General features: G+C 41.7%; 1 protein-coding gene across 13 annotated transcripts in view; it reads right to left on the reverse strand.

Moving 5' to 3' along the window:
- The window catches only part of ZFAND4 (zinc finger AN1-type containing 4), a 217234-nt gene that overhangs the window by 77082 nt on the left and 118987 nt on the right, over positions 1-21165 (reverse strand). For all 13 annotated transcript variants that reach the window (XM_029609188.1, XM_029609190.1, XM_029609189.1 and 10 more), the window contains one exon: positions 19628-20794. In XM_029609188.1, the coding sequence (XP_029465048.1) occupies positions 19628-20794 (1167 nt within the window). The remainder of the gene's footprint in view (positions 1-19627; positions 20795-21165) is intronic.

Raw genomic sequence — 21165 nt, forward strand, 5'->3', positions numbered from 1 at the left:
TCTCAGGCTTCAACTCCTCCACTTGCCACTCTCTCTCCTCTCCCCCTCTAAGCTCAACCCCTTCCACTATCTCCATTCCCAGAGTTTGACCCCTCTCTCAGTACTGCCTCTCAAATAGGCTCCCTCTGTCCCTCTCTCTCTCACTCACACAGGCTCCCTCTCTGTAGTGCACATACACACCTCTTCTTACAGACTTCCTCTCTCACCCCCCCCCCCATACAGACTCCCTCTTTCTCTCACCCCCCCATACAGGCTCCCTCTCTCTTGCACACACATCCCCTTACAGGCTTCTTCTCTCTCTTACATACACACCCAACCCAGGTTCCCTTTCTCTCTCATGCATACACCCTCACACAGGCTACCTATGTCTCTCTCCCACACACCAATGCAGACTGGCTCCCTTACTTGCTCACCTTCTCCTACACATAGGCTCCCCCCCTCTCTCTCTCTCTCTCACACACACATACATCCCTTCACATAGGCTCTCTTTCTTACACATACACTCACCAATACACAGGTTTCATCTCTCACTAACAAGCACCCTCACATACACACAATCCCTTTTTCACACACCAGCTCCCAATATCTCCCACATATACACACTTTCACAATCTCATTACATAGGTTCCCTCTCTCTCTGCCCCAAGGCTCACAGTCTTACACACACACACACATACACTCACTCTCACCGGGGCCTGCTCCATCTTTGCTGCAAGCGGGACTGCCTCTGCTCACGACACACCAGGGCCTGATCCTTCTTCGCCATGAGCGAGACAGCCTTCACTTGCGGCACACCAAGCCTGCCAGAATCTGCACAGGAGGGGAATTCTGCGTAAATTCTGCACCACTGCAAAGCACAGAATTCCCCAGGACTAGCACACTGCAAACACCAATCAGATATGGTACTACTCTGTTAGAATTGGGTACTCTTTCTAAAACAGCTGCTCCTTAGGTCCCTTCAGGATAGAAACCGAATGACTTAAAATCAATGAACTTACAAGCAACATATTTAATTGCTACAGAGTACAGCATGAAAGAATGTACAATCAGAAGCTCCCATCAGATCTCAGTACTGTCGAGGTAAAGATGCCAGAAGGGCTCCAGTTCAGCAGTTATCTTTGTGTTCCCTGTAAGGTAATCCTTAATGTAATATACTAGAACAAACATTACCATATGTTCTAAACTAGCAATACTTTCTCTACATAAAATTCTTCTTGATTCTTTCTTGGTATTTACAAACACCCTGTAATTGGTCTCCAAACAGAGAGTTCAAGTAAGGGCCTCTTCCAGAAACTACACCAGATGGTCAAATCAAGCATTATCATCACTAAAGGGCTATAGTAGCTGATCCATTACACACCCTCTTCTAAGCAGTCTGATGAACAGATTATGGGGCAAAAATGAACATTTTATTTCATGCAGAGCTATGAGGATATGCATGTTTAATTACAGCTTCCCACTGTTTGTTCATGCTGTACTTATATTTTGGTTATATCAAAGTACTGCTGGTTCTCCTGAAGTTTCTATTCAGCTGGGTCATGCTATATTCATACTTTGGGTGAATCAAGGGGACATAATAAAAGTTGCGGTCGATACGTAGAATCTTGATTTAGATTTTTTTCTTATAAGGATACTTTTTAATCCCCCTAACGGCCTTAACTCCAATGAGCGGTCCTATGGATTTTCATGTTACTTGTTCAATTATCTCCTCTTAAAATGCTTCAGGTGAATCCATGGATGCTTCGCTGAGCCCTGATAGCCATCCACCACCTAATTTATCCCAACGCCAATTGACAGGAGAGGGGGAGAAGAGCTCAGTAGTTGGTACAGTAATCCAGGATTGAGTACAAGGGTCATTGCCATGTGGCACGCAAAGTGATTTGATTCCCCCATGAGACTCTCCCCATATGGCTCCCCAATTGTGAATGATGGTTATTCTTTTCCTGTTCTTGCTCTACTGGAGGTTTAGCAGATCAGTGGGTTGCAATTCTACATCTGTTTCTTCAATGCAGCTTTTTTCCTCATTAGAAGCTATTAAATCTTTCCAGAACCACCTGAAGTGTCCTTGCATGAAATTTTGAAAGCTGCGACGCTCATGGAGTTGTCTTTGGTTCTACTGGTCTCACAGCTTTGCCAGTTTTCCTCTGAAGCATCTTCTAAATTTTCAGAGTTGGACCAAAGTCTTGAAAAAACAGTCTCTTGCCACATCTCATACTGATGGTATTTCTACTTTGCAAACTAATACAACTGCTTTAAAGCTAATTTAAGTCTTCAGTATAAGCAAGAATTGCTTGAAAACAAATTTTAAACAAGAAACAAGATTTTATGCTTTCTGAACTTTCCCAAGACCAAATTTTTATCTTGGTCTTGAATTATTTAAAAAATATGCAATAGAAATCTTGCAGTTTCCCTCAGAAAAGAATTTCCTTATTTCAAATTGTTATATTCTTGCTTCTATTGATAGCTTAGATATGTCTCTCTTTTTGCAGACTTCACAAGATATAATTGCAACTAGGGTTATACTTATTGTTACATTTGTACTTCAATTTGATAAAGATTATATTTTAAACAATATTTTAAATATAAGAACAACCTTTTTTGTGGTCAGAAGATTCAAATTTTCCTTGACATTTCCAGGAAAACTCAGGTAAGGAGGAAGCTGTTTCTTCAGTTAAAACCTCCAGTTCTTGGAATTGGGGCTTCCTTCTTATTGAAGTTTCCCTGCAAATGTGAGGTTGTATATCAGAGAAATTAGTTTATTTTTGTTGACCCTTCCCATCTGGCAACCTTCTTGTTGGACAAGGCACAGGATATTAAAATGAGCCGTTGGGTAGGTAGTACCACTTGGAGAACTAGTCAGATTTGTTTTTGTATTTTAGTATAATTTTTTTCTTTTTTTTTTTATATAAATGGACTTGTAATTCTTTGCTTGTTTAAATATTGTACCTTTTAGTTTGCCTCTATGTCTCATTAGTTGATTTGTAATAAAATCCAATACATAAACTGAAAAAAGTTTTTTTTCTTAAGATGAGTGAATTTTATTACATCTGGTGATTTAAAAAAATTGTAATTATGAATTACTTGCAGGTTGTAATACCTTTACTGGACCAATACAAAATTTATCCATAGATGTTGTACTTGAGCTTTTGAGACAAATCCTTTCTACAGATGTACAGTATATGAACTTTTTTCTGGATAACAATCTTAATAGACCAGCATAAGAGTTACTAAAGAATGATATCAAAGCCTTCAAAAATTTCCGCTGGTTATGTTGCCCAGGAACAAACCCAAGTACATTGCTCTGCTAAACTGATTACTTAAATCTATTTTCCATCTTCTATCTCTTCTTCTCAGGTTTTTAGAGAATTGCAATTCTCTAAAAACCAACCATTCACTCACTATCCCAGCCCCCGACTATTCCTGCACTAAGCCCAAAGCATACATTATCCTATTTCTACACACACACACTACTCCCTGCCCACTCCTGCACTATCCCAGACCAACACATTGGTGGGGTACATCTGTGTGCTTTTAAGTTGTTTGTCACTAAAAATCAGAACTAACTAGAACTTCATTTGTTTGAGTTATTAAATGAAGCATAAGTGATGAATGATCACAGTGGAGGTGACCTCAGCCCACCAATAAACCCAAAGTCTAAATACAAGAAGAAGAGGGACTTTGAGAGAAGCATAAATCTTTTTTTTTTAAACCAAATGTTTGAACAAATCTGAAATGAGGGTAAGAAGGAAGAAGCAGGCAATTTAATACTGTGAGGAACACAAAATAATATGCTACATTTCTTTGAAATGCACTATATAAAAGAATGGCATCAGAAGGGAATGGAAGCACATACACACTGCTGTGAAATTCTTTATTTAAAGCCAAATTAGTCTGGACGGGCATTTTGGCTGTGGAGAAGCATTTAGTCCAAAAGGCTGGCAGCTTTTGTGAAACAAGAGGGCACAGGAGGCTCCATTCCCCACTTTAATTGGTAAGGAGAATCAAAGGAATGTGCAAGGGGTGCAAACAGGCAAAGATTACAAAACCGAACGCTTTCCATATTCTGTAAATTGATTTATTTTTAGGCTTGCTTGCAGAAATTAACCACTGAAAGTCAGCCTATTCCCAATAAAAATGTTTATTGCCTAAAGCACTTCTTAACATTCTGTTGCATCCCTATTTATGACTGGCACTCAGCTGTCACCCCTATAGATTTAATGCCATTCACGGCCAGTATAAAATTGAAAAAACAGTGCCTCAGATTCAGCCTAAGTGTAAAAGAGAAACTTTATTGAATAACTTATCTATATATCTATACACACACACATACATATCTATATCTCTATATATACACACACATACATATATATCTCTCTATATATATATATCTATACACACATACACAAATATAAATATATATATTTATTGCCCCTTGTTACTCTGCAGATGCCCAACCCAGGAGACAGATTTCAGCAGTAGCAACAGTTCTCTTCCCTCCATTTGCAGCCTAAATTCATCACCTCAGTGACAAGGAGGAGCTTTACTGACCTGAGATCTCCACAATCTAGTCTTCCTAAACTAAACGATTGCCCCCACTTCACAGAAATTTCAGAGCTCCTCTGCTGCTCTCCTTTCTCAGGAATCTGATTATGGGTTGCTTCTTCTTTCACGCCAGACAAATCAGCTTTCCACAAGTTCCATGCAGGTTTGTGGGTAGTGGTAAATGTATTACAAATCAGATCACATAAAACTCAGGAAATTCTAGCACTGTCAAAATCAAGTCTCTCTCTAAAGATATAAGCGATTCCACTGCTGGATCAAAAATACCAATCAAATCATTTTACACCACCTCATTGTTCTTTTTTCTTTGGGAAAGAGAAAGTGAGGAAGAGTGGGGGGGTGTGGTTCCTGGCCAGCGCTCTCATATGCAGCCCAATCAGAACTTATACTATTCCCAATGCCTGCAAGAAACAGCTTGGGTAAGGGTGGTTGGAAGCTTAAGCACCAAAGGTCTTTATTCACAGCTTGCTGGATATATACACTTAGCCTTGGCCAGAGCTTCCAAACCTGTCCTGGTGACTCCACAGGCAAGTTTTCAGGATAGCTATACTGATTATACTTATGCTTGGTCTCCACATATGCAAATTTATTTCATGCACATTCATTGGGTATATCCCGAAAATCGATTGGCTATGGACTCAATAAGACAGGCTTGTAAAAGCTTGGCCCAGTTGTCACAGCACTAATCTCAGACAAAGGGATACAGATCCTATCACAATCTGCTGCATGTACTTTGTATGGCAATAAGGAGGTGCTCTTCTGCAGCAGAGCCAGAAACACTCTTATTCAATAATAGGGATGTGAACACTATTACACTACCATTTCTTATTTTTTTTCAGTGCAATATTAGTAGTACAGCGCACAGTTTAAAACTGGATTTGCCAACCCCACAGCTCTTTCCCTACCCCAATTCCTACACACTTTCTCCAAACCCAAGCCAAACAAACCAATCCTATACACCTCTTCCTCTTCTCAAGAAAAGTGAAGTTGTCCTCTACAGACAGCAGATCAGCAGTCGCACAAATGGGTCACATGACTGCCACATTCTTCCAGAGCTTTCTGGAAAGATTCAATTCTTTTCTCTTCATAAAGGGGTTCCTGTGCAGTAATTCCATATTTGCTTTCAGTTTCCATTTAACAGCAGTGATTAGAGGGAGAGAGCCACTCCCAAAGGGGGTGGATAGGTTGTGTGTCACAAGTGATCTGCTGTCTTCACAGAACACCTGTTACAGGCACACAACTTTGCTTTCCCCGAAGACAAGCAAATCAGTAGTCACACACATGAAAAGAAAATAGTGAAATACATCAGAATTCACCAATGGGAGCTCTATTTTATCTTTTTTTTTCTCAACAAAGAGCCATCAGCAGAGGAGACAACTTGAAGCCATAAAAATGGGTGATCGTGGATAGTGGAGTTGGGCTCTTATCTCTTGAAAAACCCCAGGATGACAGGCAGTCCAAACCTACTACTCCAACGGAAGGCCATGTTTAAACAATAATGAGATGTGAAAGTGTAGACTGAACTCCATGATACAACCTTGCAAATCTCCTCAGAGGTAGACCTTAGATGGGTTACCAGTGTTGCCCTGGACCTTATATTATGGGCCTTGACATGCTCCTCTAAGGTTAGGCTTGCCCCTAGCATAACAAAATGACATGCAATCTAATTGGAAACAATGTGTTTTGTTATCACATTTCCCAGCCTGTAAGGGTCAAAAGAAAGAAAAAAAAAAATGTGGACTTTTTATGAGCATAACACCTGCTCTAGATAAAACATAAGAACATAGAACTTGCTATACTGGGTCAGACCAAGGTCCATCAAGCCCAGTATCCTGTTTCCAACAGTGGCCAATCCAGGTCACAAGTGGCTGGCAGGATCCCAAGGGGTAGACAGATTCCAAGCTGCTTATCCCAGGAATAAGCAGTGGATTTCTGCAACTCTACCTGAATAGTGGTTAATGGACTTTTCCTCCAGGAACTTGTCCAATCCTTTTTTTTAAACGCAGCTACATTAATAGCTTTCACCACACTCTATGGCAACAAATTCAAGAGCTTAATAAGCATAGAGTAAAAAAATATTTTATTTCAGTTTTAAATGGTTTTACCTAGTAACTTCATTGTGTGTTCCCTGATCTTTGTAATTTTTGAAAAGAGTAACTAAGCGTTTACTCGTCCCAATCCACTCACTTTAAAATCCTCTATCATATCTCCCCTCAGCCGACTCTTCTCCAAGCTGAAGAGCCCTAACCTCTTTAGCCTTTCTTCACAGGGGAATCATTCCATCTCCTGTATCATTTTGGTGGCCCTTCCTGTACCTTTTCTAACTCTGTTATACCTTTGAGATATGGTGATCAGTATATGCCCACAATACTCAAGATAAGGTCGCACCATAGAGTGATACAGAGGCATTATGATATTCTCTGTTTTATTCTACATTCCTCTATAATAATCCCTAGCATTCTATTTGCTTCCTTGGCTAATGCTGCATACTGAGCAGAAGATTTCAACGTATTATCAACGACAACGCTTAGATCCTTTTCCTGAGTGGTGACTCTTAATGTGGCACCTTGTATTTTGCAGCCATAATTTGGGTTTCTCTTCCCTAAGTGCATCACTTTGCACTTGTCCACATTAAATTTCATTTGCATGCCCAGTCTCCCAATTCTGCTATGTCCTCTTGCAAATTCTCACAATCCTCTTGTGATTTAACAACTTTGAATAATTTTGTGTCGTTGGCAAATTTGATCACCTCACTTGTTCCCCTTTCCAGGTCATTTATAAACATATTAAAAAGTAGTGGTCCCAGAATAGATCCCTGGGGCACTCCACTATTCACCTTTATCAATTGGGAAAATGTATCCTTCAGTCCTACTCTCTGATTTCTATCTTTTATCCAATTGGCAGTGCACAGCAGGACATTGCCCACTATCCCATGACTAATTTCCTAAAAAGTCTCTCATGAGGGACTTTGTCAATTGCTTTCTGGAAATCCAGACACATTATATCAACTGGCTCACCTTTATCAATGTGTTTATTTATGCCCTCAAAACATGTAGCAAATTGGTGAGGGAAGACTTCTCTTGGCTAAATCCATGTTGGCTTTGACCCATTAAACTCTGCCTATCTATATGATCAGTAATTTTGTTCTTTACGATAGTTTCTACCATTTTGCCTGGCACAGATGTCAGACTCACTGGTCTCTAGTTTCCTGGATCACCCCTTTGGTCCCTTTTTAAAAATTGGCCTGACACTGGCAACTCTCCAAACTTCAGGTACAATAGATGATGTTACTGATAGTTTACAAATTTCCAGTAGCAGGTCCGCAATTTTATTTCTCACTTCTTTCAGCATTATGGGATGTATACCATCTAGTCCAAGTGATTTGCTACTCTATCATTTTTCCTAATACATCTTCCAGGTTTAGTGAGATTTGTTTCAGTTCCTCTGAATATCATTTCTGACATGGGTATCCTCTCAACTATGAAAGAATCCTCTTATAGACAAGAATTCATTTAATGTGTAGCCAATCATAATAGGCACTACTGTGCTAAATGTTAAATGAATTCTTGTCTATAAGAGAATTCCTTCACAGTAGTACTATAATTTTCTCTCATTCTTTTGACACAGTTACTGTATTGGTATCTCATATCTTTCTCAGTGAATACCAAAGCAAAGATTTTGTTTAGTTTCTCTGCTATGGCTTTGTCATCCCCCAAGTGCCCCTTTTACCCCTTGATCATCCAATGGTCTTTTCTTATAATCAAGAGTTTCATCTTTATGGGTACATGGATTGAAGAAAAATGAAAGCAGGACAACTGATTTAAGTGAAAATCCTACACCACCTTAGGCAAACATTTAGAAGGCACTCAGAGCACCACCCCACTGTGATGAAGTTTAGTATAAGAGATAAGTAATTAGAGCCCGAGGCTCATCACATCTGCAGGCTGAAAGGACTACCATCAAAAATACAACATTACAAGTCAGGTATTTGAGCTCACAAGGGCTTGAATAGAGTTCATTAGTTAAGTTGAAACCATGTTGCGGTCTAATGACCGCAGGAAACTTGATAGAAGGCTTTAAATATGACCCACATGATTCTGACAACTTAAGTCTTTATAGAAAGAAGGTTTCCTTCCACATGATGGCAATAAATGCTAATTGCACTAAGGTGAAACCCTAATTTAGTTAATTTTAAGACCAGACTAAAATATAATCAAGTAGTCTTTGAGTGGTGCAAGAGAAGAGATCTAAGCGCTTGCCCTCACACTAGATGGCAAATCTCCATTTTGAAATCATAAGACCTCCCAGTGGATTCCTTTCTTGAAGGACTTGGGAGACTTGGGCAACTTTCAACACAATTTATCCAGATAAACTGTTTGAAAATTGTCCTCCTGCAATCCAGCTAAAACTGTGTGTGGTTTTCCACATATAGGCTGAATTTTCAGATCTACATGCGTTATTTTTCATTGAAATCACCACATAAAAAGCAAGTGTAAAGTCCATGGGTGTTTTATACCCATAGACAAACTTTCAAAGGTGAAGTATGCACATACTTTTCCTTTTGGAAATTAGGTACAAGATCAACATGTATAAAGTACTCATGGATTTTGAACCTAGACAGAGTTTATTGGACTGAACAAGCAATCATATCACATATCCCTCAACATCCAAGATGTGAAGGGTAGGTACTACACATTAGAATAGAGCAGCAATCCCTGAATCTGAGACCAAATTATGGAAAAATCCAAGACTGACTGGTTTTCACAGGGACAAACCTAAAAAGGGAATCAAATCTGTCTCATCAAAAAAAGATCTATGAAAATCACTTTTATGGTTATCAGAGGATACACATACAGAACACCTATCCCAGTGAAGGGAAAAGTAATCTGCTGCTAAATCTTCCTTATCACTTCCTGGAACAGATGATTGTGGTAGTTCCAGACAGAAATATACCAGATTCATCTTTTATGTGCCCCACTGGAGGAAGTTTCTGTTTTCCACATTCTGGTTCAGGGATCGATCATGGGAGTCCAAGTAACACTTGGTCTATTTACTTGCATATTTATCCATTCCCACCAAGTATGCTGCTTCTGGTACCAATTTATGAAAGATGGCCTAGTCCCACATCTCGACTGTTTTCCAACACAGGAGGCAACAGTCTTCTCTGCTTGTTCAGCAGAAAAAAGTAGCTGGTTGTTTGTCGACTAGGATAATCTTTTGGCTACCGGATTTCTGAAAGCTTTTAGAACATTCAATAATACCCTTAATCGCAGGAGATTAATGTTTAGAAATTGTCTTGGACAAAACAGAGCACAAAAGGAGGGATCCTTTATCTCTCTACTTGTTCAGATCTGCCTATCTTTTTGAACAAATACAATTTTGTTGGCCACCTGATTCCTGAAAGCCTTTACATTATTCATTATTGTCCTAAACTCCAGAAGGTTGATGTGTAACACTTTTCCTGGAGGGACAAGGAAGTTCTGGATATGAAGCTTGAGCTGGAAACATCTGTAGCCAGAACAATTTAACATGGAGGAATTTAGAAGGGAACTCCCAAGATCAAATTGCAATGAGATAGCCATTAAAACAGGAAGTTTGAGATCTTCTGTAACATACTCTCCTGAAGTCTGAGTTGCTTAGTTTCATACAGTCTACTAACCTGTCTCATGTGGAGACATACCATACAAAAGTAAGGATCAAGATGTCTGCCGATTTATCTCCTCCACTTTGTTGTTGCCCTGCTGGAAAGGCCATAGCCTGACTCGAATTTATAAGAGCCCGTTTGAATTTCAGTTGAAGCAATGAGCTCAAGATGGATTTAGGAAAATTGATGAAACCCTAGTGACTGCAACACCTAGATGGCAGTCTGCATTATTTCATTTACCTCAGTCTGTGATGCACTCTTGATCAGCCAACAATTGAGGTATGGAATAATATGAATCCCCAGTTTGCGAGACACAACTACAGCAAGCTATTTCATGAAAATTCGCTGATCTGAGCCCCAAGTCAAAAGATAGTAAGCAATATTGGAAATGTTGTGTCCTTAGATTGAGATAAACAAAGGATCACTAGTGGCTAAAGAATGAAATGAAGATAAGGGGTAACCTGAACTGGGGTAACCTGCACAGCATGGCAATTACTACCCTTAACAGAATAAAATAAACAAATAAAGCTTGCTGGGCAGACTGGATGGACCACTTGGGTCTTTTTCTGCCGTTATTTACTATGTTACTATATAAATAAGAGATAACGCCAAGTATCTATTTGCATGTTTCCTTCAGACTGAGAACATGGGCAGTCTCCCCTATTCAGGTAGAGAAGAATGTAATTTAACGGTCCATAGGTCTAGGATTGATATGAATCCTCCACAGCAGGAGCAAAATTCTTGCTGTCACATTCCTGCAATGAAACAGGTTTGACTGTTCTGGTCTGCAAGAGGGAAGAGATTTTCAACCTTAATAGGTCCCAGTGATATGCAAGCTTGAATAATTTTCTGAGCATGCGATTTGGAGAGAATAGTATCAGATGTATTTATTTATTTAAAACCTTTTTTATACCGGTGTTAGTGTGAACATCACATCGGTTTACAATATAACAAAATGAATAGAAAAAGCAAAATTGCTTACCTTGTAATAGGTTTTATCCCAGGACAGCAGGATGTAGTCCTCACATATGGGTGAAGTCACTGACTGAGCCCTATCGCGGGAAAAACTTGTCAAAGTTTCTAGAAACTTTTGTCTGGCAGCCTGGGGCTACTGAGCATGCCCAGCATGCCATGATATTCACTGCCTCAGGGGTCTCACTGCAGTCTCGTATGTAGCAATAAGCTTTAGCGAAAAGAATAATAAAAGGTAACATACCCAACTCCGCGGGGTGGCGGGTGGGTTCTGTGAGGACTATATCCTGTTGTCCTGGGATAACACCTATTACAAGGTAAGCAATTTTGCTTTATCCCAGGACAAGCAGGATGCTAGTCCTCACATATGGGTGATTAGCAAGCTAGAGGCTGAGTCATTTTGTAGTGAAGTAAAACTGAAGCACTGTTGTTGAAAATGAATCAGCCGAAGACTACAGCAGGTTGGATGTTGAAGGAGTTGGGATTAAACTGGAAACAAGCTCTTTAAGACAGATTGTCCATAGGCTGAATCTTGTCGTCCTTCTTTGTCCAAACAGTAATGAGCTGCAAAGGTGTGAAGAGAACTCCATGTTGCTATTTTACAAATGTCAAGGATTGGCACTGAGTGATAGTATGCTACTGATGTTGACATAGCTCTTACTGAATGTGCTTTTACTCTCCCTTGGAGAGGAAGGCCTGCTTTTTCATAGCAAAACTGTATGCAATCTGCTAGCCAGTTGGATAGAGTATGTTTTCCCACTGCTTTACCCGGTTTGTTTGGATCATAGGAAACAAAGAGTTGATTGGATTTCCTGTGGACTGCAGTGCGGTTTAAATAAAAAGATAGTGCATGCTTACAGTCCAAGTTGTGTAAGGCTGTTTCTCCTGGGTGAGAATGAGGTCTTGGAAAGAATGTGGGTAAAACTATGGATTGGTTTAAGTGGAATTCCGTAACTACCTTGGGGAGGAATTTTGGATGTATACGGAGAACCAGTCTGTCATGTAGGAATTTTGTATAGGGGGAGTACGTGACAAGTGCTTGTAACTCACTAACCCTTCTAGCTGATGTAATGGCTATGAGAAAGATAGTCTTCCAGGTGAGAAATTTTAGATCACAAGAATCTATGGGTTCAAAAGGAGAATGCATGAGTCTTGTTAATACCAAATTCAGATCCCACTCTTTGACTGGAGGTCGAATTGGTGGTTTGAGCTGAGTTAATCCTCTCATAAACCTGCTGACCAGAGGTTGTATGGAGATTGATGCATCTGCTATTTTGTTATGGTAAGCAGAAATTGCACTTAAATGTACTCTTATAGTTGAAGTCTGAAGACAAGAGTCTGAAAGATGGTATAAGTAGTCTAGAAGAGAAGTCGTGGGGCAGGTGAAAGGATCAATATCCGTTTGCTTGCACCACGAAGTAAATCTCTTCCATTTGGAAGCGTAGTTCTTACGTGTGGACGGTTTACGTGAAGCTATAAGCACTTGAGAGATATGGGTTGAAAGATTGAGTGGTTGTAAGATCAGGCTTTCAACATCCATGCTGTCAGTGATAGGGATTGGAGGTTGGGATGGCGCAACCGACCTTGATCCTGAGTTATGAGAGTGGGAGCTACTCCCAGGCGAATTGGATCCGTTACTGAGAGGTCTAGAAGTGTAGGAAACCATACTTGTTGAGGCCAGTATGGGGCTATGAGTATCATGGACCCCTTGTCCTGTTGTAACTTCACTAGAGTTTTGGTTATGAGCGGAATCGGAGGATATGCGTATAGTAGGCCTGAATTCCAAGGGCAAGCAAAGGCGTCCTTAGCTGGTTGATGCTTTTGTTGGTGTAGAGAACAGAATTTTTCCACTTTGTGATTCAGTTGTGATGCAAAAAGGTCTATTGTTGGTTGTCCCCAACGTTGAAAGATCCTGGTCGCTACCAAGGGATCCAGGGAGCATTCATGTGGTTGGAATTAACGACTGAGGCGATCTGCAACCACATTGTGAATTCCTGCCAGGTAAGTGGCCTGAAGAAACATTGAGTGGTTCAGGGCCCAGTCCCAAATCTGTGCAGCTTCTTGACAAAGGAGATACGAGCCCGTAACTCCCTGTTTGTTGATGTACCACATGGCTACTGTGTTGTCCGTTTGGATGAGAACAGTCTTGTGTGAAAGGCAATCCTTGAACGCATGCAGTGCATAACGTATAGCTCGTAGCTCTAGGAAATTGATTTGAAACGTTGCTTCGAACTTTGTCCAAGTTCCTTGAGTTTGGAGATTGTCTATGTGAGCACCCCAACCCAAGTTGGATGCATCTGTAGTTAAAGTTATCTGTGGGACTGGTTGTTGGAAGGGCAGGCCCTTGCGCAAATTGTCCTTGTTCGTCCACCAAAGTAGAGAGGAACGCAGCTGGTGGGTTACTTGAATCGGAGACGACAGTGGTTGAATGGCTTGGATCCATTGCGATCTTAAAGTCCATTGGGTAACTCATGGCGAGCCTTGCCATAGGAGTGACATGAACCGTGGAGGCCATGTGTCCTAGTAAGGATAGAAACTGACGAGCTGTTGCTCGTTTCTGTGAGTGAATAGAGTTCGCCAGTAAAGAAAGCGTTTCTGCTCGATCTTCGGGTAGAAAAGCTCTTGAGAGGATGGTGTTCAATTCTGCTCCTATGAATTGAAGCATGTGAGATGGAGTGAGATGGGACTTTGGATAATTGATGAGAAAGCCCATCGAGTGAAGTAGAGTAATTGTTTGATTGAGAGAAGCGAGAGCTCCTTGTAGAGATTGACTCCTGATGAGCCAGTCATCTAAGTAAGGAAAGACATGGACACCTTGTTTGTGTAAGTGTGCTGATATTACTGCTAGACATTTGGTGAATACTCTGGGAGCAGATGCCAGTCCAAATGGCAGTACTCTGTACTGGTAGTGTTGATGACCTACCATGAAGCGCAGATACTTGCGGTGAGGGGGAAATATTGGAATGTGTGCATAAGCGTCTTGAAGATCCAGAGAACAAAGCCAATCCCCTTTTTGAGGAAATGGAAGCATGGTGCCTAGAGAAACCATCCTGAACTTTTCTTTTCTGAGAAATTTGTTGAGATTTCTGAGGTCTAGGATGGGACGTAGACCTCCCGTTTTCTTTGGAATGAGGAAATAATGGGAGTAGAATCCTCTGCCGTGCCTAGACCGGGGCACCGGTTCGACAGCCCTGGCTTTCAGAAGGATGGATAATTCTAGTTGGAGTTGAGGCATGTGTTGTGTGTTGAGAGAAGACTGAGCTGGTGGAAGTCTATGGGAATTGAGAGGAAATTGAGTTGGTATCCTCGAGATATTATTGACAGAACCCATTGATCCGTTGTTATTGTTATCCAATTGTTGTAGAATTTGGATAGCCTGCCTCCTACTGGGAGTTCTGGTCGAGGATTTATGGAATGGCTTAGTTCCCTGGATATCTTTTCAAAAGCCTGCCGCAGGACCAGATTGCGTAGTAGGCTGGGGTCTAGGTGCTCTCTGCTGATGCGGTTGTGTTCTATGTTGAGTTCTAGATTGTCTGGGCCTAGTTGCAGGAGGATAAAATCGTTTGACGATAGTAAGGTTTTCTGAAATCCCTCCTTTGAGTTCTCCGGGAAGCATGTGTAGTGGTATCCTGAGGAAGGGCAGAGAACTGACGTAAGGTCTCATTATATTCTTTTAATTGAGACACTGCTTCCTATACTTTTGCACCAAATAAATTGTCCCCTGTACAGGGGAGGTCTACCAATTTATCGTGGACTTCTGCTCGCAGGTCGGAGGCCTTTAGCCAAGCCCACCATCTGGCACTAATACCGGAAGCTGCAACTCTGGATGATGTTTCAAACGAATCATATGCAGCTCTCACACCTCATGTTTTCCAACTTCAAAAGCTTTGGTGATGAGGTTCTGTGCAGATTCTCTTAGTTCATTTGGAAGGGATGGTACAAATTCTTCCATCTGTTTCCAGAGGTTTCTCTGGTATTGTGTGATATATAATTGGTAGGATACTATCCTGGAATTTAGCATTGCACCCTGGAACACCTTGCGGCCTAGAGAGTCTAGAAATCTATTGTCCTTGCCAGGAGGATTGGAGGAATGAACTCTCGTCCTTTTAGCTTTCTTCTGAGCAGATTCTACAACTACTGAATTATGTGGTAGCTGAGATTTCTGATAGCCAGGTGCTGCTTGCACTAAGTATGAGAGTCCCATTTTTCTGTTAATTGGGGGAACAGAACAAGGGTGTTCCCACAGGCGATTTTGTAGTTGAAGGAGTACCTCATGAATAGGGATTGCTAGAATTTGTTTAGGAGGGTCGACAAATTGCAACACCTCAAGTGTTTGGTGACGGAGATCTTGTTTTGACTCTAACTTAAAAGGTATAGAGTCTGCCATATCCTGAAGAAAAGCCGAGAAAGTGAGGTCCTCAGGAGGGGATTGCTTTCTAGGGTGTGGTGGTGAAGGGTCAGACATGAAGGTTTCCAAAGTGTCTGACTGAGTATCACTCCATGAGTCATAGTCTGGAGTGTCTGGTAGTGTCTTCCCTGCTAGTGGAGGAGGAGCTAATCCAGATGGTCCTGGTCTGGGTTCCTGGGTAGCAGAGTCCTCTTGATGTGGATCTGAGGGTAAGGAATCAATCAGATCCTGTTATTTTCTTTGTATCATCGAGTATAGTGCTGCTTCAGATGTTTCTGGATGTCCAGAAGGAAGTGGCATCGTTGGTGTTATAGTTGGCCTTTGCAGAATCGATGATTTTGATGAGGGTATCATCGATATGCCAGGCTGTACAAAATATGGTGCAGTAGTATCGATAGGTATCGATACGCGACCTGAAGTTGCAGTATGCATCGATGTCATAGGAAAAGAAAAAGATGGCATCGACAGTTATCGGGGAGATACTCTGTGTCACCTGCTGCATCGTGGAGGATACTGGTTTTAGGAAGGTAGTTGTCATCGGCCCGATTCCCGACAAAGGGACGATGCCCGGCATCAAGACGGCGCCCGGCATCGAGATAGTTCCCGGTATTTGTGCCATCATCGGCAATACATCAGATATAGGCAGTGATTGTGCTAGCATCGGTGACGTCATGGATGAGGAAGATGTCACCGGCATTGGCATTGTCGCCGGCATTGGTGACGGCACTGGCAGGTGTTCCTTAATAGCCTGTAAAACTGCTTCTTTTATGAGAGATTGTATATCTTGTGGTATGGGAGAAGTAACAGATACTGATGGAGGCGGAGATATCACAGTCTGTGATGTGAGTGGCTCTTCTGTAACAGGCCCTGCAGGCATCGAAGTGTCTGTGTGCTTAGGCCGTTTTTCAATCTGTTCTCCTCAGGGAGATGCAGATGGAGAGACCGAGGCATGATGATGGCGGTGTTTATGTTTAGGCCTAATTTTGATAGTGGAACGAATCTATGCCGTCGATGGTGTGGGTGAAGGTTTATCCCCCGAGCCATCTGGTCGGTGTTTAAGTAAAAGTTTTTTAGTAGGACCTACCGGTGAAGATTTGGATGAAGTTGATGTTGAAGGGATCAACTGCAAACTGAAAAGTTGTTGTATTTTTTCCTGACGCAATTTTCGTCCCTTAGGTGTCATCTCCTGGCATTTTTGGCAAGAGGGGATATCATGCTGTTCACCCAAACAGCGTCCGCATTATAGATGCGGGTCAGTAATCGACATTGTGCGATTACATGTCTGGCACTTTTTGAATCCCGACGCCATGGTGTCAACGATGGCCGATGACTTGAGAAAAAGAATAGCGTTTGAAGAAAATTAAACGCTAAAATACTTCACCAGCCGATGAAGTATGAGAAGGAGTGAGATCCCGTGAGGGAGATTATGTGAAAAGAGTAACTTTTTTAGTCAAAAAACTGAGAAGAATCTCAGAGGACTCCTATACCTGTGGTGCTGAAAGCAATGCAGAAAAACAAAGACTGGAGTGAGACCCCTGTGGCAGAGAATATCATGGCATGCTCAGTAGCCCCAGGCTGCCAGTCAAAAGTTTCTAGAAACTTTGACAGAAGTTTTTCCCGCGATAGGGCTCCGTCAGTGACGTCACCCATATGTGAGGACTAGCATCCTGCTTGTCCTGGGATAATACAATTAACAAGGGAATAAAACAGGTGGGCGAAGAGAAATGCGGGAAAGCAGCATAGAAAGATAGTACAACTGGTGTAGAGTTCTTAACATAGGTAACTATTGGAACATATCATGTTGGATAATATCATGAATGCTAGTTATTATATACATTAATAGAACATAAAGATCACAGTGTATGATGGTAGAAGAAGATGATTGATGGTTATAGCAGGGGGGTTTGCTAGTCAGGAAATGCCTGTTTAAATAACCATGTTTTTAGTTTCTTCCTAAATTTGAGAGAAAATGATTCGAGACTGAGTGCTGAGGGCAGGGTATTCCAACGTGAGGGGCCTGCGATAGTGAGGGCATGTTCCCTTGTGGTGGAAAGGTGTGCTGTTTTTAGAGAGGGCACGTGAAGGGTTCCTTTGTTGATTGTTCTAGTGGGACGATTAAGGTGTGCAGAGGTGAAAGGAAGGTCAAGCCAGTTGGAGTGGTGGGAGTAAATGGCTTTGTGGATGATAGTGAGTGTTTTGTAAAGAATGCGAGAGGGGATGGGGAGTCAGTGGAGGTCTTTGAGAATGGGGTTTATATGGTCTGTTTTACAGGCATTTGATATGACTCTTGCCATAGCGTTTTTGAGCATTTGGAGAGGTCTTATTGTGGAGTACGGGAGACCCAAGAGTAGAGAGTTGCAATAATCCAGTTTAGATGTTAGTGTGGTTTGGATTACTGTCTGGAAGTCATGGGAGTGTAGTAAGGGCTTGAGTTTTTTTAGTACATTAAGTTTAAAGATGTAATTTGAGACTGGCCCTCACAATCTAGAGGAATCAGTTATCTAAAGTTGCCATGTGGCAAAGTTTTCCCAAAAAATCTTAGCCAGTCCCCTATAGGAAAGAGGCTTTTCAGACTGAAAGTATGCAGAGACCTTGGACTTCATATACTCTCCATATAGAGAGATTCAATGGAAGTTTGAAAGTGCTAATCCCCCAGTCAAAGGCTGTAAAGGCTTGAATATTGGTTCACAGGGCCTTGGAACTAAGTAGGGACCAGATAGTGGCATAGCTTCCTACTCTGTCAGACAGCAGCAGTATTGGCATGGAAAATTGAATCCGCATTGGTGCCAACACATTCACTGCCAAGGAGGCAGCATACTAGGGTGCATTTCTTGATGCACCCATTGGGGTTAAAGAACTTGATATTCAGATCTCAGCTTTTGGGTGTACCAAGCAAGAGCCCTGGCAATCCATCTATCTACCTTTGCTTCAAAAATGGAAGATGACAGCACAAGAATCTACCTCAAAGTTGACAAGGTCTTCTATAGCTTTCTTAAGGTATTGCTCAAAGGCTACTGGTTGGTCCTTTGGAAACCTGTACGGAGATGACTGTACATGGGAAACAGAGCTAACCTCCAGGTGGGGCTACTTTAGAGCATCCATAATCTTTAAAGTTCATGTTCTTGGAGCAGAATATGGAAGAGCTACATAGATGTACCCAAACCTCTGCTCAAGGCTTGACACAAACTCTCTTCAGCTTCTTGTTTGAACCTTTGGAGCCCTTTTCATGAGCTGAGAGGGGAGATCAAGATCTTTGCTTGACTCTTGGGCTTATCCTCAAACTGAGGAGCCAAAGAGGTTGAAGGTCTCTTTGGCAATGTCTAACTACTTGAGCAATTGTGGTTGGCTCAATGGACCTTGTGTTGTGTCTTTAAAGCCAGCTTTTTAAAGAAAAACTTTTAGCTTACCCACAAGGAAGGCAGAAGCCCATCGTTCTGGGCCCAACATGGTCTGGGCAACATCCCTGCCATAGTCATTTTGGCCTTACCTCAGATATAGTACATCTTGTCGTAATCAGTTAACATCTTCCAGCTGCACTTGGGATAGAAATTGAAACTACTGGCCTGTTTCTCTAATATTATAAGAAAAATCAACAGAATTAAATTGAATACATTTTATTGTTTTAATAGACATCTGTGGAGAAAATGATTTGGCTGAGCAATCTGCTAGCACGGGCCCCAATAAAAATAGATGTGGGACCCGCTAGAAGCAGAACATTGAAAAAGAAAGAAAACATTAAAAAGGCTAAAGAAACACTACCGGCAAAGGAACTGAGGCAACTCAGCCACCAGACAAAAACAAAGCTAACTGCTGAAGAAAAAAAAAAAAAAAAAACACAAAACACTGCGGAGCTGTAGAAGTCAGATGATTTTGATGGACAATATGTAACCCCTGTGCATCAGTAGAAAAAATTTTAGTCTTTCTCAAAAGATCTGAAAGAATGCATTGCATAGTAAGGGAGTGGTCATGTGATCCATATTGTGACTGCTGATCTTTCTTCACAAAAACAAAAGGTATAATTTTGAAAACACATTCATACTTACAATATAAAGCTCCGCAGTCTCTCTTGGGGGAATAACCTTGCTAAAGCCTTCTTCCTGGAGGTGTTGCAGTGGGGTAGATAGTCCTAGAGCAGAGGCCTGCAGTCGACTGGTCCCACAAGAATTCTGTAAATTCTCCCTGCTTGTGCTTCGTGCCAGCGAAGCTAAAAACCCCAGGTTATTTACAGAGCCCATAGGTTCTTTGGATGCCTTATTGGCCATTTCAGTGATGTCCCTAGCCTCTATTTTAGAAATGATGTCTGGCCTCTTGCCAGGTGAGTCCACTTTAACACCACGAAGCCTAGTAGTCCTAGAAAAAGAAGAATCTGCAATGCTGCGCACCTCCAGCGAGGGCAGCATGCTCTGGGAGGTGGCTGGCCTTAGGCTTCTCAGCTCTAGGCATTTGGGCTGCCTCGCAGGTTTCAAAGGATTATGTGCCAACTGTTGGGGACAGTGCAGAGAGGACAACACTTTGCTTCTAGATGGACTCAGTTCCTGAGAGTTGAAGATTCCAGTCTCCATGGATTCAGACCTCACTGCTTTTGCAGAGATTTTCTGCTGCCAATCCTCTGTTGAGGAGTCTGTGCTTCCATCTTTCAGTGCAAGGTTTGGATTTCCCCTTCCTGCTCCACACAGTTCTGCTGGGCTTGTTTCTGCCAGAAAGGAAAACATTTCAGCTGTAGTGGATGCAGACTCCTTTTCTGCACTGTGCAGGTCTCTACTCAGGAAATCCAAATGCATGAATGGATCTAACTCAGTCATTGAGTTCATCTGCTCGGAAGACTCCCATGTTTTAGGCAGATGTGCTACAGGAGGAAAGATACTACTCCTAGGAATTGGGCCACTTTCTAATTCCACCCGAGATATTTTAGGTGGCAATTTAATAGTGCTGAAAGGTGGAGATAAAGTGGGGCTTTCACAGGATTCCTCTTCTGGGACGTAATCACCAGACAGAGATGTCATTGTTCTGCTAGGAGTGGCCAAAGTAGTTAGGGCTGAAAGTGCATTTTGGGAAGACTCAGAAGGATTTGGGTTGCTGAGAGGAGGTAGGCATGTCTGTCCAATGTGAGGGAGCACTCTGAGAAGCCTATGCCGCACAGCTGCCATGGATCCACTAGCAGGCCGTGCTGTCAATGGAGGTCTTGGTTTCACCTTAGCAGTTTTCTTGGGCTGTTTAAGACAAAAAAATGTCACAATATGATATATGTTTACATTTAGAAAACTGTATATTCTGTTTAAAAACATATCTTTAATGAAACAATATTCTAAACTTGTATGCTTCCCCTTTTATCTCCCATTTTAATGGCTTTCCCCGGAAAACTGCTGTGGCTGTAATTCAGGCTTCTCCTGTAGCCTCTTCTCAGTATTCTGGAAGTTTTTCATGCTGCCATTGTTAAAAATACAAGAATAATTTGGAAAGCTGTCACTTAAAAAAAACCAAAAACAATTAAAAAATACAGATGCTACCAAAAGATAGCCAAGTTGCTTACCTCCAACAGGGGTTTCACCGTGGACAGCAGGACAAATCAGTCACACAAGTG

The sequence above is a fragment of the Rhinatrema bivittatum genome, chromosome 7, assembly GCF_901001135.1.
Source record: "Rhinatrema bivittatum chromosome 7, aRhiBiv1.1, whole genome shotgun sequence".
Lineage (NCBI taxonomy): Eukaryota > Metazoa > Chordata > Amphibia > Gymnophiona > Rhinatrematidae > Rhinatrema > Rhinatrema bivittatum.